Raw genomic sequence first — 17,351 nt, 5'->3', positions numbered from 1 at the left:
GGAACACATGTCAAGGAGGGGAAGGGAGGAAGAACAGGACCGGTTGACTTTGGGGAACAGGATATGCACTGCACATATACACCCTGGCAGTGTATCCAGGCGAATGAGCACTTCCAAAAGCTGGTGACACACAACAAACACACATGTACCTACCCCTTTCCTGCTGCTGCTTCTCATGTAACCGCCTATCCATGTCAGGGAAGACCATCGCCAAGACACGCTTCATTTGGTGGGTCTGGCGCCGGCGCCCGCCGTGTTTGCGTGGAGGTGAGTTCCCCAGCAGGACCCGGGCGATCCTCCTGGTCCAGCACCGGATATCCTGCCCACGTTTCCTCACCTGGGCCAGGCGCCGACTGCAACCCTCCACCGACCTCACGGCCCTGACGGCCAGCTTCCATATCTCCCCCTTGGCATAGGCGGCTACCTGTGAGGATGACAAAGTGAGACAACATCCATACACCTGCTCCATGTCACAGAGACACACATTAGAACAATTGGGCTTGTTTGAAGAGGGCATAGTATGCAGCCAACTCATTGCACCTTTGTCATAGGGACATTATCCTCTGGGGAAGGCCAAATGCACTACGTGGCATTTAAAGTACACAGGTGGCATGAGGGGTGCGACAGAATCAATGATCAAGGCTCACACTGTGAATCACAAGCAACACCAGGATTATGGACAGCACCTCAAAGCAGTCACATGCCCCAGGCCACTGACGCAACCTCAGCGGAGTACACAGACACACACAGGCACAGGACAATCACCTGTCATTGGCAACTGCGGGTACAAACATCACTCTGCACATGTGCCACTTGACTGGGGGAGTCACAGGTGTGGGGCTAGCTCAGCACGTCAGACACACAGCACGGCTCCCTGCTCACATCAGATGGGTAGGGCATATGTGAAGTGAAGTGAGGGGTTTTTATAGAGCGCGTCTGCTGCCCGCGGGCGTCCAAGCGCTGGTAGTGGAAGGGGACTCTGAGGAGGGGCCGGGAGAGAACAGGGAGGATATGTGAGAGGGGGCAGGAGAAGATTAGTTTCTGAATAAAAATGTTTTCAGTTCTTTGCGGAAGTGACAGAGGGTGGGGTTGGATCTAAGTGAAAAGGGAAGAGAGCTCCAGAGTTTGGCAGCATTCAGAGAAAAGGATCTACCACCTACTCTAGCTCTTTTAATCCTTGGGACTACGGCGAAAAAAGCATTGGTGGAACGAAGGGTTTTACCGGGACAGTAAGGGGTGAGAAGTGAGTGATTGATCTCTGGGCTTACTCTATGAAATGCTTGATGCGATATGCAGAGGGCTTTGAACTTTATTCTCTCTCTGACTGGGAGCCAGTGGAGAGATCTGATCCCTGCCTTGACTGACTGTCTGCGAGGGATCTGGAGAAGAGTGCGGGCAGCACAATTCTGTGTTCTCTGCAGTTTTTCCAACACATACTCTGGAGCTCCTAAGTATAGAGCATTGTTGAAATCCAGCCTAGATTGTACAAGGCCTTGAATAACCACCTGCTTGGCTTCAAAGGGTAATATTGGCAGGATTTTTTTCAACATTCGGATAATCCCGAAGCAGGTTGCAGCTGTTTTCGTTGCCTGAGTATTTAGTGTGAGTTTGTTATCTAACCATACTCCTAGGCTTTTTATATCTTCCTTCGGTATTGGCATTGGTCCTAGACTTGCGGGCCATAGCTGGTCATGAGAGGTGAGAGGAGAGGGGCCGAGAATCATTATCTCGGTCTTATCACCGTTAAGTTTTAAGGATGACTTTGTCATCCAACTTTTGACATCCTCCATGCATGCTACCAGATTAGATTGGGGGAGCGCACTGCTTTTCTGTGTCAGGGAGACCACCAGCTGTGTGTCGTCCGCATACGATATGATTTTGATACCGTATTTTTGGACGACCCCTGCCAGTGGCCTCATGTACACATTAAACAGCGTGGGACTCAATGAAGAGCCCTGGGGCACGCCGCAGTTTAGGAGTCGGCTTGTGGAGTAAGAATCGCCATCAAAGACCTGAAAGGTTCTGTTGCTGAGAAATGAACTCAGCCAATCGAGGGCATTTCCTGAAATGCCAAGATCAAAGAGTCGGGATAGCAGGGTTTTGTGGCATACTGTGTCAAATGCCACGCTTAGAACGAGGAGGATGCATGGAGGAGGATCCTCCATGCAGCTGGGGTGCAACACTCCACATAGACACTCACCCACATGACAGGGGACTTACACACACACCAATGTCCAGGGGCCGTACACATCATTTGGACACTATCACCACAGGTACACTCAACTCACACACATCTGTGGGTACAGTCACCTGTCACACTCGGGGGACCACAGAATCACATCAGGACTATAGAAACAACATTACCAAGAGGATTAGCCAGGCTGAATGTGGCATGCACCATGCAGTGATTGTCACAGTAAGCACAATGCAAGTGAGGAGTGCAGATATGAACCACATCAGGCTCTGCATGGGAGACATAAGGCATTCCCCCCCTGGGACCCACCATGAACAACATTGCATGTCTGTCACACCTGGACACAATACCAGAAGTGACAGACACACAAAAGGGGCACAGTCAAAGCTAGTGGAGTCAGCACTCATCTGCTCCCCTGGTCTCCCATACAGGCAGGGGTACTGTGGGAGGATGACGTCCAGCAACGCCTCATTCTCCTCTTGGGTGAATGGCTGGGCCCTCTCCACAGACCTGGACATTGTGCCATGGGAATCACAAGCAGCAGCAGTGGTGTGGAATGAAAGGTTGTGCAGGCAAGTGCTCTTTCATGGGTCCTGGCTGCCTTATATCTACCTTGCTGGGCTGTTTCATTTACAGGAGTACAGAGTGATTGGTCAATCTCATTTGCATCCTACGTTTCCTCCAATCCCTTTAAACCTACCCCAGTGAGGGCCTTTGCATGGTTCAAAATTTGAGCATGATGTCAAGTCAACAACCACTTTGCAACATAGTATATTGTCTCCAACCAACTTTTGCTAGCCACCTGATGCAAAATTTTGAACTGGAAACTCGGTCTCCATGACAACCAGCATGCATTTAGGCCCTTCTACTTGTCCCTCATGTGTCCCCTATGTAATTTCACTATCCACACACAGGTACGGTGCGTTCCACACGTACACCTAGGGCACCCCTACTCCAGTGATACGGTCCGTACACGCGTGTGTAGGGCCCGTATCACTTTGGTAGTGTTGGCGTAGGCGTACGCCATTGTGATACGGGCCGTACACGCGTGTGTAGGGCCCGTAGCACTATGGCGTACGCCTACGGCAACACTACCATAGTGCTACGGGCCCTACACACGCGGGTACGGCCCGTAGCACTAGGGTAGTGTTGCCGTAGGCGTACGCCATAGTGCTACGGACCGTACATACGCGGGTACGGCCCGTATCTCTATGGCGTACGCCTACGCCAACACTACCCTAGTGCTGCGGGCCGTACCCGCGTGTGTAGGGCCCGTAGCACTATGGTAGTGTTGCCGTAGGCGTACGCCATAGTGCTACGGGCCGTACATACGTGGGTACAGCCCGTATCTCTATGGCGTACGCCTATGCCAACACTACCCTAGTGCTACGGGCCGTACCCGCGTGAGTAGGGCCCGTAGCACTATGGTAGTGTTGCCGTAAGCGTATGCCATAGTGCTACGGGCCGTACATACGCGGGTACGGCCCGTATCTCTATGGCGTACGCCTACGCCAACACTACCCTAGTGCTACGGGCCGTACCCGCGTGTGTAGGGCCCGTAGCACTATGGTAGTGTTGCCGTAGGTGTATGCCATAGTGCTACGGTCCGTACATAAGCGATGCTGGGTGAGAGTGCTGGGGTACGGTGTTGGGATACGGTGCGTACAGGTGCGGGGCTGTGCTACGGTGTTGGGGTACGGTGCATACAGGTACGGGGCTGGGCTACGGTGTTGGGGTACTGTGCGTACAGGTACGGGGCTGGGCTATGATGTTGGGGTATGGTGCGTACAGGTACGGGGCTGGGCTACGGTGTTGGGGTATGGTGCATACAGGTACGGGGCTGGGAGACAGGCCTGGGGTGCGGCGCGTACAGGTGGGGGGCTGGGGTATGGTCCTGGGGTACGGGGCATACAGGTGCAGGGCTGGGAGACGGGCCTGTGGTGCGGCCCATACAGGTGCGGGGCTGTGCTACGGTGTTGGGGTACGGTGCGGAGGGGGGGTACGGTGCTGACATACGGGGGTACGGTGCTGACATGTGCGGGGTGAGGGGGGCTGTACGACTTGTATTCGGGCACAAGTTTACCCATGTACATGTAGGCTACAGCGTTCGCTCCGTACGGGGCCTTTTACATGCGGTTGTGTATTCGGATGGGCGGTACGGATCGTACTTGCGCGCTCGGACTTCTGTTTTACGATTTGCACGTAAAAATGTCCGGCTCCCTATCGGACACTTTTACCGACGCTATTCGGACGTAAATATTTACGGCTCCCTCTTGGACCATTTTCCCGACGCCATTCGTATGTATGTTTCACGTACAAATCGTACTTCGCCGTTTGTACGGTACTTTTACAATTCGTACGTAAAAAAACGACGGATACGAGTCGGACTGTAAATTTTTTTAACGGATCGGAATCGGCACCTAGGTGTTTAAATTCTCTAAAAATCAGCCAGTGACAAAAACTAATCGAAGCACCCTTCAGCACCTGTTATCATATAAGGGTGTTGTCTGTACTATGCATTACCTGTGATGGCCGACTTTTATAAATGTTTGAAAAGAAATTGATATGTCACAAATAAGTCACTATTTTTTAGGTTCCATGTTCACTGGGGATACATTGCACTGTTTTTCTGAAAAATTGCATTTATATTTACATAAACATCTAATGTTCATATCATATAATGAGTAGTGTATGGTTTTTCTCCTTTGAATATCGACCTAACCCTTACAAATACTGTGATTTCGCATTCTAGTATTATTATGAGTTACATTGTTCCACAGGAACCACTGTTTCTGTTAATACAATACTTACTCTGGTTCCTCGTGAGTAGGGTCTCCCTTGTTTCCTTTTTCCGAGTGATTGTGAAAGAGCACCCCGCGGAGTGATGTGATATTTGCATTACCTATAACTATTTCTCTTCTCACCCTATTTTATTCCCACAGATCATAGGGAGGAATGGGGTAATTTACAATGGCTTCACATCCCTGTCCGTCAACAAGGAGGACTGCAATGGGAATAATCAATGTAAGTATATTCTGTAAATGGAAGGTTGGTGATGCTCCCAGTAGCTCACAAACTGCTCGTTGGAGAAGCCTGATTTAGAGCCAGACACACTGAAGTCAGAGGAGAACAACAGATGAAGTTTAAGGGGATGGAAGAGATAGATAAGAGCTAAAGGGAGAGACAGAGTGAGCTATAGTCAATGAGTTCCGAGATGCTATAAAATTAGTAATGAAGTCCTATTTGGATGATTTGCACTTTGAGGAAATTCGTGAAGATCTCTGAGAATTTTTCACCTTGCATTCCTATGACCAAAAAGTTACAGGCTGAAATCAATGGGAACCCTGAACATTTTATGTATCATTTCATAAAAGGGAGATGCTCATATGAGTTTATTTATTTATTCCGAATTGTTACTCGGCTAATCTACAGCCAATCATGCTATGGTTAGAACGAGTGATAGTTAATGCTTCACGGGGTTAGAAATACAGCTGTGAGGCTGGCTGGGGATAGAGATCTAGTTGTTTTCTGAGATATCTCAGCAGTGGAACCAGAGAGCACTCGTGACTTCTTGAGCGAGAGAGAGAAAGTTTTTGAAAGATGCAATTTTGAGGTGAGCTAGAGACTGGGAATCCTAAAACAAGCTTACATTAACTAGAGATAGTTTCAAGGCATTGGATGAGCCCAAGACATGGAGTGGTGCACCACCCGTTAAGTGAAGATAGTTTTTCAATAAAGCATAAAGTCTTGATTAGGTTGTCTCAATAGACCCTTTATTTTCATCAGAATCCAAGTACAGAAAATTGCCAGCCAACGCGTTTCGTTCATATGCAATGAACTTCTTCAGGGCAGGGAAGTGCGGTCACAGCGTCCGCCGTTGTCTGTAACTGTACTCTGCTGGAGTTTCAAGGCATTGTAAGATTAGAAACAATGTATTTAGGGTCTTAGATTGGCTCAACAGTGAGATATTGCTGCAAAGAATATGCTGAGGCATACAGTTGTCAGAGAGACAGTGTTAAGGTGTCTCCTAAGTAAAGGCAAATATCACTTAACCATCCAAAGGCTAGGGTGAGAAATACCGCTAGGCTTAGGTTAAGAAAGAACACCTGTGATATCTGGGCCAAACATTCATTTAGATAGGGCTTTGACACATTTGTTCTTAAATATATTGATGTCCTTGTTGAATACTTAATGCCTACCAATTCTGTGATTATGGTTAGGTATAGGCTTTTGGATCAGTATTTCTGAAATGAAAGATCTTCAGTAATAGTCTTAAAAGTTTGAATAATTCCTGGCTCTGCACTGAAACCTGAAACACTTATCATCATTACATATTCCATACAAGAAACAAGTGTGAAAAGTGTAGGGTTATTACATGTATACACATCAATATACACTCATAATAGCCTATTAAAGGCTACAATTTCTAACTTTTTTAAATGTTTCAGTTAACCAAATATTGGGCCTGACTTAGATCTTGACGGATGGGTTACTCCGTCACATAAATGACGGATAGCCCGTCTGCCGAAATATAAATCTCATAGGATATAATGGGATTTATATTTCGGCAGACAGGATATCCGTCACCATTGTGATGGAGTAACCCGTTCGCCAAGATCTAAATCAGACGCAGAATGTTTTCAATAAAGCAACAATGCAGCACCTAAAACGAACCTGGTGCCAAAGACACCATAATCAAACCTACAGAAGTAAAATGGAAAATTAATCCTGACAGGCTACACTATTTGCAAAGTTGAAAATATTCACCTCCACTTTGAGAATACAGCAGATTCCAGGTCCAGGAGCTTTCCATATTCCATCATGCTTGGCAGTGACAGTGGCCTCAAAGTGTCTGTTCTTTTTTTCTGCCTCGTGAGAGTGGGATCTTGCAATACCTTAGAATGTGTTTAACCATGTTTTTATGAAAAATCCCTCAGAGCTTGTACTTTTGTACAGCAGTCATCACCTTTGCCCTGTATGCAGTGTTTTCTATCATTTTTCTCAGTGTGTAGCAGCCCATTCAGACGCATGCCTTTGCTTTTCCTGAAGTGTCCTTTATGTAGAAAGAAGAAGAAGGCTGCTTCAGACGCACACCATATGTGTAGTCTGACTTTCAGGATGCCACATGATGAAAAAGTTTCAAGTAGGCACTATGATGTCTAAAAGGATCCATAAGCATTGAGAAAAAAGTAGACTGAGTGGAAAATAGGAAGATCTCAGATCTAAAGAGGCCATGAAGGAATGGTAGAGGGGTGACAGGAAAGATGTTTCTTCCACTGTAACTATGGCCTCACTCATAAAGGGCTCACACAGAGGAAGAGCCATGGAGAAAAAGAGGAGAAAGGAGGAAAGAGATAAGCATCAGCATTCCCATCACTCCTAACATCACCATTCCCATTTGATGTTATTAATTTCGACATTGGTGCAAATATATCGCCTAGCTTTTATCTTCTGCGACATTCGCTGTCAAGAAAGTCATCAATATCAAGCCTCTCCAAGTAAGCACTGTTGACATCACACCACTAGAAGTCACCTGTACACGCAATGCCACATTACTCATTTTCGCATAAATTCACATCATGATACGTGATGGCAACCTATTATTTGACAGTGCCTCAAGATCTTTTGCAGTTGAGAAAGAAAGGAATGCCCTCCCTTCTACTTGCTGGATTTCCAGCACGTTCTGCTCCGTTCCCTCCTTTACATATCCCACAGTATTCTGCTGCTTCCCTCATTCTTTGAATGAATGACTGGTACTTATAAAGCACACAGCTACCCCAGCAGGAGTGTCCCGGCACTAACGGTTCTCATTTGGCTGCCCTAATGGAAGTCTTAGCTCTTAAAAAGCCATGTTTTCAGCAGTTTCTTGAAGTGGGTGAGATCAGTAGATGCTCTCGGGGCCACCGGTAGTTTGTTCCATGCTTGGGCTCCAAGGAAGCCGAAGGACCTACCACCTCGGCGTACCAGGCGTGTTTTGAGGATGTAGGCCAAATTAGCGGAGGATGATCTCAGTGCTCTAGTAGGTGTGTAGCGGCTGGCTCGCTTTCTGAGGTAGCTGGCGCCCATGCAATGGAAGGCTTTGAAGAAAATTACCATGGCCTTGAATTTTATCCCCTTCCTCACTGGAAGCCAATGTAAGGCCTTGAGATGAGGGGTCATATGCAACCTAGGTTTCAGTCTGAGAATCGCCCTGGCTGCTGAATTTTGCACTACCTGAAGGCACTTAAGAAGGTTGTCCCAGATAAAGGGCATTAGCATAGTCCAATCTGGACGTGACCAGCACCTGCACCACTGTCTTCCTGGAATCTGGATGGAGAAGCGGAAGGAATTTTCTCAACATCCGCAGTAAAAACAAAACAGGTTCCCACCAGGGCCTGAACCTGGGACGAAAGCTCATTATCAATGTAGATAACCAGGTTCTTGACTGTAGATTAGGCAGCACAGGGAGGGGAGCATTCGGCGGGCCACCATTGGCTCCAATTGTCCACAGAGGGCTGGCCGAAGAAGACAATCTCAGATTTATCAGGATTGCACTTGAACTGGTTCTCCTTCAGCCATCTAAAAACCTTTGTGAGGCAAGATCTCTTTGTATCCCCCTTGAAGTCTGTGCCTTTGTCGCATGTGAAAATCAGCTGAGTATCATCAGCGTAAGAAATTATTTTAGTGCCATGTGCCTCGGCCAGGGATGCTAGAGGCGACATGTATAAATTAGAAAGAGATGGACTTAAGGAGGAACTTTGCGGGACTCCAACCATCTGCTTTCCTTTCCATCTTTTTACACATCTTCCACTATCCTGCTCCCCTCTCATACACACAATCCCATTCTCTCCTGCCTGCATCCTTTCCCTCACCTTTTACATGTCTCTTACTAAAATTCTCATCTTAAATGTTGTCCCCTCTTCTGTTCTCTCTGCTATACTTTCAATCCCCTTTAATTGCCCCCGACTACCATGCTCCTCTATCTTACACACTGTCCCCCCAGGCAAATTGCATCACCTCTAGGCAATTCTCAAAATTACGTCATGAATGCCATTTTGCAAAACAGTGCTCACAAAAGGGGCTATTGAAACTCCATCCTCATTTAGGACTTGGCCTCTGTGAGAAGTTGGCCTGGCATATGCTGGTCACTAGTTATAGTGGCCACCTTGCACCAGTCCAATTCGACTCTTATGGTAGATAGGTTTAAGACAACCTTTTAAAGAAAGCTATCCTAGTGGTAGCTGTGGAGAGCAGCCTTCAGGCTAAGTCTCTGAGGAATGTAAAGCAGCTTGTGTTACCTTATAATCTCTTGAATTACCAAATGAAAGGACACCACACAGGTATACATATCAAATGTATATGTATTTATTTCTAGACACACTCTACTAATCTCTTTATGAGATTAGAAGTCAGGGACACATTCAAATATCAACGTTTCACAATAAGTTAAGCACAAATATGGCTGGGGCCCTAGGGGCGTACCAGACCATATACTAAAAAAGAGGTTTAGGAAAGTTGACTTGCAGAGGGACAAGGCCTAGGGCCTGTATAATCGCTGGGGCTTCACTAATCCACCCAAGGCAGGTAAGTAAAAGACCCACGGGAGACGTGTGCAGTGTGAGAACACAGCCGCGGGTTCCCTATTGATTTCAATGGAGCAAGTCGCGGTTGGATTTTTAAAGTTTTAGGGTACTTCGAGGAAGTCTACAAGCAAGCCACTTACAAGGTAAGTATTTCGAGGGCCAACACACACTAGGGCACTGGAGTGCACGAGTTGCCTCACCCAGGGAAGCCGGGTGCATAGGTGTCTTTTGGTGTCGGGTTGCGTCGCTGTTTTCTATGGAAGCCAAAGAAGATCTGCTGCTTGCGATGACTGAAGAAGTGTCCGGTGGAATCCAAGGCTGGATTCAAGATGAAGATGACCTGAAAGCAGAAGGGACAGTGTTCACAGTCACTTGCCAGTGACCCGTGGCCAGGAAGATAGATGCCCACGGAAGTCGGGTGATTTCAGGTGATCAAGCGTGTTTTGACTCTTCGCTCATGAGGACCAGGAGGCATCGACGATGACCAGCAGCTGGATTCGGAGTGTCCCACGATGTTTGCAGCTTACTGAGGTGTCGGCAACCAGATTGGAGCCAACAAGCTTTGGCAACAGCAAGTCTTGTGTAAAGTGAATAAAGTGAATGGTGCAGACCAGCAAGGTCTGAGGAACTCACCTAGTGAAGGTGAGTGTGGGCAGGCCTGGAGCAACCAGAAGAGCCCTTTGGTTTGATCAGAAAGTCTTCAGGGGACCCACAAGCCAACAGGCAAGGAATTGTGAAGATGCCTCATGAGGAAATGCGTTACAGGAGCCCATGGTCACTCGGGATAGGGTAGGCCTCCGATTTTCGGTGCACAACCTCCTGGAGGCTTGGGCCACATATGGTCTAAAGCACAAGTTCGTAGAACGTCGAGAAAGGGTTGCACTCGACAATAGTGCACCGTACCCGGGTATTGCTGTTCCTCGTCACTCGTGGGGTTCACTCGCCTCAGCTCTGCTGGCGACTCACAATGGCCATTGAGAAGTCAGGAAATCCACTGCCGGGGCTGCAGGGACTTCGAACTCCAGTGGGAGCGGGAAAGTTTGCGACCATTGATTAGAGTTTTTGGTGCCTGCCAAGCAGGGGAGTCACTCCTTGACTCGAAGGGAGATTCTTCCATTTCCCAAAGGTAGTGGAACGTCGAAGGGCCAGGATTCTTCTTGTAAAGCGTTGTCCAGGGATCTCTAGTTTGAAATGGCAAGGGTTCCCTACCTTATACTAAAAGAAAGCTTTTTTTAAAATTTTATTTTTTTGCATCTTTTATATAGCGCAAACTCGACCCAAATGTATTGGAGCACTGTACATGAGCACAATATATACATTACATATTCAGGCACGGGGAGATTAAGTGATTTGCCCAGAATCACAGGATGTGGATGCGACCTCGAGGCTCGCACCCTGGTTTCCTGCACCAAAGTCGGCAGTTTAAGCCGACGGACCACATCCTGGGAGGGTCAGGGTAGGGGGTGGTTACACCCACTTCCCTTTGTCCAGTTTCACGCCGGAGCAGGGACAGGTTGCCCCTGAACCGGTTTGAGCTGGCATATGCACAGAGGAGCCTACTGCTCCCCCAGGGCAGGACTTCAAAGCACTCTAGGAGTGCACCCACCCATCCCCAATACACTAAATCCTGTCTGGAAGGTGGTGACACCTCCCTGTGACAGGATGCCTATTGTTGGGCCTCCTCCACTGCGAGTTTCAGTCAGCAGCAGGAGGGCAGCCCAGTGTCTGTGCTGGTGGCATCCATTTTGTGATGCCAGGGCTCTTTCAGATTTCTACCGTGTTTCCACAGTGGGTACATGTCATCCCCTCTAGAAGGGTGGGATCATACTCCCACACCAGTTACTGGTGTGGGGGTATGATTCCAAGTTGTTTGACACCAAACACGACATGTTTTGATGCAGTCATTCCAAAGTTAGCATTTACCGGGAGGTTATAATGCACTTAAGAGTATATGGTTTAACCGCACCCACAAACAGCCACAGAGAATAGACTCTGCCAGCTGCAGAGGGGTCCTGCTCATGCAAAGGCACCCCCTCACATTGTAAACCAAGCACCCTGCCCTCAGGATTGATAGGGACTGCCTTAGGGGTGACTGATAGGTTTATATGTGGGTGTATGGTGAGATATAGGAACCTATACCTCAGTGAGGAGTGCTAACACTACCTCACCCAGGCTGCAGTAGCAGGCCTGCGGTGTCAGATTTAGTCTGCTTCCCAGGGGTGGCATAATACTTGCTTCAGCCCCTGGCAGGCCTGTGAAATACCTATGCCCTAGGTACCTAACGGCTCATAGGGTACCACAGTATCCAATCACTAGTGCATCTAATATGCACACCAGTCAATTAAGGGAGTAAGCAGGTAGGCTGGGGTCCTGTACAGCAGGATCCCAGCCAGACTAGCCAAAAACCATTCAAACTCCAGGAAAAAAGTGGGGTAACCATGCCGTCAGATTCCACCTTCCTACATACCCCCCCCCCCCCCCCCCCCCGAACGAAAGGAGATAAGGCTAACCATGTCCAGATAAGCCTTTATTTCCTGAGTGGCCATATAAGGAAGAACCTGCACTAGCATGGTTGCTCCCTGTCTCATGGTCCACTTGGGATATCCTACCCCAAGGGGTTTTAGAGTTTCTACAAAGTCTGGGGAAATTACCTGTATTGGGTTTTGGTACAGAAGCAGGCTGGTGGGGTGTCTGAGTCTGGAAGTGAGGCCCTATTTGGGGTGGTCTCAACCTCCTCAGGACACTGGTCACCATGGAAGCCTTTCTGTCCATGACTGTGTCATATCTGGCCCTAAGGGTCAACCTCTGGCTGCCTACAGCTGGTGGTTGGGTCCCTCTGGTTAGAATAGTGGAGGGTACTGGAATGTTTGGGGCAACTATGCCCCAGGTTTCCCTGTGCCCAACAAAGTCCATCTGGGGAGTACCTGTACCTAGGGGTAAGGGGGATCCCTCAGTTTGTAGAGGAATATTCACCTGGCTAGAACTACTCTGCTGGGTGTCCCTAATCTGCTGATGAGGGGGATCCTCTGGACAGGGGCCCCCTAAGGGTCCACTGACCTCCCTGACCTCTGCAGCCCTGGGCTGACTGAGGCAGGGTAGAGAGTGGCAGGATACCTGCTCCATACGGGGTACCACCTTGGAAGGATCCCCTGCCATCAGAGCTGTGGCCAGGCCATGCCTGACCACTTCTGGGGCAGTTACTTCACAAGGGGCAGGATCAGTTCCCTTAGAAAGCTGACCCTTACCTTTAGTCTGGTGGGGGGAGGACTGTTCCTCACCTACTATGGTCTCTGTTTGTGTGGAGTGATCCATTATTTCAGGCTTCACTCCCCTTAATTTCTCCTGGGGTGGAGGTGAGGCCCTCAGGGTCTCATCCATCCTCTCAGGGATACCTAACATTCTTAAATGGGCATTGTGATCTACCTCAGCCCAGGCTGAGATTTCCAGATCATTCCCCAGTAGACAATCTATTGGCAAGGTTGGGGAAACTGCCAGTCTCTTTGGGCCAGTGACCCCTCCCCAGCTGAGATTTACCACTGCCATGAGATGGTCTGTCCTAATTCCATCAACATTGGTCACCTGGTACCTAAATTCAGGTAAGAGCTGTTCTTGGGGCACTAGTCTCCAAGTCACCATGGTGACACTAGACCCTGTGTCCCTGTAGGCCACAGCCTTCTGACCATTGATCATGGGCTCTTGTCTGTACCTGCCCAAAGTATTGGGACTCATGGTAAAGTTGGCAAACCCCATGCCACCATCAAAGACTAGAGTTCCTTGTGTAGGGGACCTGGTTGGGCCAGAGTCCACCTGAGTTCCCCAAGAAAACCCAACTAAGTTTTTGGGTGCACTCCCACCACCTGGGGGATTTCTACTGGTGGTAACAGGAGGTGTTGAAGTTGCAATGGGAGGAACAATTTCTTTATTGCCTTTCTTTGGACAGCTGGAGTCAGTTTTCCAGTGGCCAGGTTGCTTGCACACTTGGCAATATGGTTTCTTATTGGAAGAGGAAGGATTTTGGGACCCACCCCCAGAACTGGATTTTTGGGGACCTTCTGAGAACTTTTCTGTTTTATTATCCCCAACTTTCTCTTTGGGCTTAGTGGAATCTTTCTTCTGGTCACCACCTTGGTTCTTGGGCCTCACCCTGGTTCTGACCAATTTGTCTGCCTTCTTTCCCAATTCTTGGGGAGAGGTCAGATCAGAGTCCACCAGGTACTGGTTTAAGAGTTGGTTTTGACAATTGTTAAGGATCTGCTCTCTCATAATCAAATTATACAATCCTTTAAAGTCAGTTGCTCTACTGCCAACTATCCAACCCTCCAGAGCCTTGGTAGCACAATCTACAAAGTCCACCCAGTCCTGTGTCTGTGCCTTCTGGGTATCTCTGAACTTCAACCTGTACTGTTCAGTGGTTAAGCCAAACCCATCTATTAATGCACTCTTCAGGACTTCATAATAATCAGCATCCTCTTCTCTAACAGTGAGGAGCTTGTCTCTACCTTTATCTGAAAAGGAGAGCCACAAGATTGCTGCCCACTGTTTCTAGGGGACCTGTTGTACTCTACAGGCCCTCTCCATAGCAGTTATCCATTTGTGGATATCATCCCCACTCTGGTAGGGAGGAAACAACCATGGACAGGTTCCTATGGTCTGGAATATAATCTCTGACTCTAGGGACACTGTTGCTGCCAACAGGGGGTTCTAACCCGTCTTTTCTCGAAGCTCTCTGGAGCTCAAAGGCTTCTCTATCTAAGGCCAACTGCTTGGTTCTGAGGGCAAGCCTTGCTTCCTCATACTGCAGCAGTTTGTACCTTCTTTCAGAGGAGGTCTCCCTTCTAGGAAGGTATGAGTTCCTCTGCTGGACAGATTCTCTGCCAGAGTGAAATGAGTGGTCAGAGTCCCTAGAAAGGGACCTAGGCCTCTCCTCCACTCTGTCAGTTCTCTTAGGGAGAATTCCTCTGTCCTGTTCAGACCCATGTGGGTCCGGTCCTTCAACCACAGAGTCCAGGTCATCTTGATTTTTATCATCTGACCCACAGACTATAGCTGACCCACCCCCTGATTCAGACCCCTTAGCTCCTAGAGCGAATCTAAGGTCATCTGTGGTCAACAGATCTATCGGGCCTAGTGTGGAGGGACTCTCTCCTAGCTTCAGGTGTCTTGCAACACACATGGCTTTCAAGTCTAAGAAAGTCATGTCCTTATACTGAGGCTGGGTGGACCCACTGGCTCCATCCCTTGAGGACGATCTAGTGCTATGCAGTGTTGCACTACCTACACTAGTTTGTGGCCTACTGATCCTAGCTTGAGCTATAGCAAGGGTGTGGTATCCATTCACAAACAGCTCTAAGTTCAGTAGAACATATTGATACTAAGCTTGACTTTTATATGTACCTTGAGTACCTTTAGTGGTTTCCAGTTAGTAATTCAAATAGAGATTTTCTGGTAAAACAATGGCAAGCTGGAATCCCACACGCTGCACACCAATGTGAGAAGTTGGCCTGGCATATGCTGGTCACTAGTTATAGTGGCCACCTTGCACCAGTCCAATTCGACTCTTATGATAGATAGGTTTAAGACAACCTTTAAAGGAAGCTATCCTAGTGGTAGCTGTGGAGAGCAGCCTTCAGGCTAAGTCTCTGAGGAATGTAAAGCAGCTTGTTTTACTTTATAATCTCTTGAATTACCCAAATGAAAGGACACCACACAGGTATATATATCAAATATATATGTATTTATTTCTAGACACACTCTACTAATCTCTTTATGAGATTAGAAGTCAGGAACACATTCAAATATCAACGTTTCACAATAAGTTAAGCACAAATATGGCTGGGGCCCTAGGGGCGTACCAGACCATATACTAAAAAAGAGGTTTAGGAAAGTCGACTTGCAGAGGGACAAGGTCTAGGGCCTGTGGAATCGCTGGGGCTTCACTAATCCACCCAAGGCAGGTAAGTAAAAGACCCACGGGAGACGTGTGCAGTGTGAGAACACAGCCGCGGGTTCCCTATTGATTTCAATGGAGCAAGTCGCGGTTGGATTTTTAAAGTTTTAGGGTGCTTCGAGGAAGTCTACAAGCAAGCCACTTACAAGGTAAGTAATTTGAGGGCCAACACACAATAGGGCATCGAAGTGCACGAGTTGCCTCACCCAGGGAAGCCGGATGCATAGGTGTCTTTTGGTGTCGGGTCGCGTCGCTGTTTTCTATGGAAGCCAAAGAAGATCTGCTGCTTGCGAAGACTGAAGAAGTGTCCGGTGGAATCCAAGGCTGGATTTAAGATGAAGATGACTTGAAAGCAGAAGGGACAGTGTTCAAAGTCACTTGCCTGTGACCCGGGGCCAGGAAGATGGATGCCCACGGAAGTCGGGTGATTTCAGGTGATCAAGGGTGTTTTGACTCTTCGCTTACGAGAACCAGGAGGCATCGACGATGACCAGCTGCTGGATTCGAAGTATCCCACAATGTCTGCAGCTTACTGAGGTATCGGCAACCAAATTAGAGCCAACAAGCCTTGGCAACAGCAAGTCTTGTGGAAAGTGAATAAAGTCAATGGTGCAGACCAGCAAGGTCTGAGTGACACACCCAGCGAGGGTGAGTGAGGGCAGGCCTGGAGCAACCAGAAGAGTCCTTTGGTTTGATCAGAAAGGTTTCAGGGGACCCACAAGCCAACAGGCAAGGGATTGTGAAGACCCCTCATGAGGAAATGCTTTACAGGAGCCCACGGTCACTCGGGACAGGGTAGGCCTCTGATTTTCGGTGCACCACCTGCTGGACACTTGGGCCAGATATGATCTAAAGCACAAGTTCGTAGAACATCGTGAAGGGGTTGCACTCGACAATAGTGCAAGGTACTCAGGTATTGCTGTTTCTCGTCACTCGTGGGGTCCACTCTCCTCAGCTCTGCTGGGAACTCACAATGGTCATCAAGAAGTCAGGAAATTTACTTCCGGGGCTGCAGGGACTTCGGACTCCAGCGGGAGTGGGAAAGTTTGCGACCGTTGTTTAGAGTTTTTGGTGCCTGCCAAGCAGGGGAGTCACTCCTTGACTCCAAGGGAGATTCTTCCGTCTTCCAAAGGTAGTGGAACGTCGAAGGGCCAGGATTCTTCTTGTAAAGCGTCATCCAGGGATATATAGTTTGCAATGGCAAGGGTTCCCTATCTTATACTAAAAGAAAGGGAGTAACTAGCTTTTTGACCACTCCTCTGGGAGGAGCCAAACTGTTCACTAATTTGGGGTCCATGTCACTGCTGGGTAAGCACAATATGTTGGAAAAAGCAGCCCAGGAGTCTCCGCCAGCATTAGGATGCTGGATATCGGCCCAACCGGGACCAACTCTTTTCAGGCCGAGGGGCCACAACCATCCAGCGGGAAGTAGAGCACTAGTTGTCAATGGTCACTGGCTTTAGAGCTGTCTGCACCTTCGTGCTGTAGGTATTGGAGAAGTTGTGCGCGTTTCTCCCGGCTATCGGCTTCGATTGGTTTATTTAGCTTCTTTGGCCCCCTTATGGACGAATGCCGCACTCGGTGACCCTAATGGGATGGTTAATGGGTCAGGGACCTGGAGGGTAAGGTCTGCCTCAGGTCTGGCATT

The 17,351-nt window shown here is 48.4% G+C and overlaps 1 protein-coding gene across 2 annotated transcripts in view; it reads left to right on the top strand.

The window, feature by feature from the left end:
- Positions 1-17,351, top strand: part of LOC146812807 (alpha-2-macroglobulin-like protein 1) — a 747,116-nt gene that overhangs the window by 316,888 nt on the left and 412,877 nt on the right. For both annotated transcript variants that reach the window (XM_085619917.1, XM_085619918.1), the window contains exon 13: positions 5,137-5,218. In XM_085619917.1, the coding sequence (XP_085476043.1) occupies positions 5,137-5,218 (82 nt within the window). The remainder of the gene's footprint in view (positions 1-5,136; positions 5,219-17,351) is intronic.

Source organism: Triturus cristatus, chromosome 7 (genome assembly GCF_964204655.1).
Source record: "Triturus cristatus chromosome 7, aTriCri1.1, whole genome shotgun sequence".
Lineage (NCBI taxonomy): Eukaryota > Metazoa > Chordata > Amphibia > Caudata > Salamandridae > Triturus > Triturus cristatus.
This window is presented reverse-complemented; position numbering and strand designations above follow the sequence as displayed.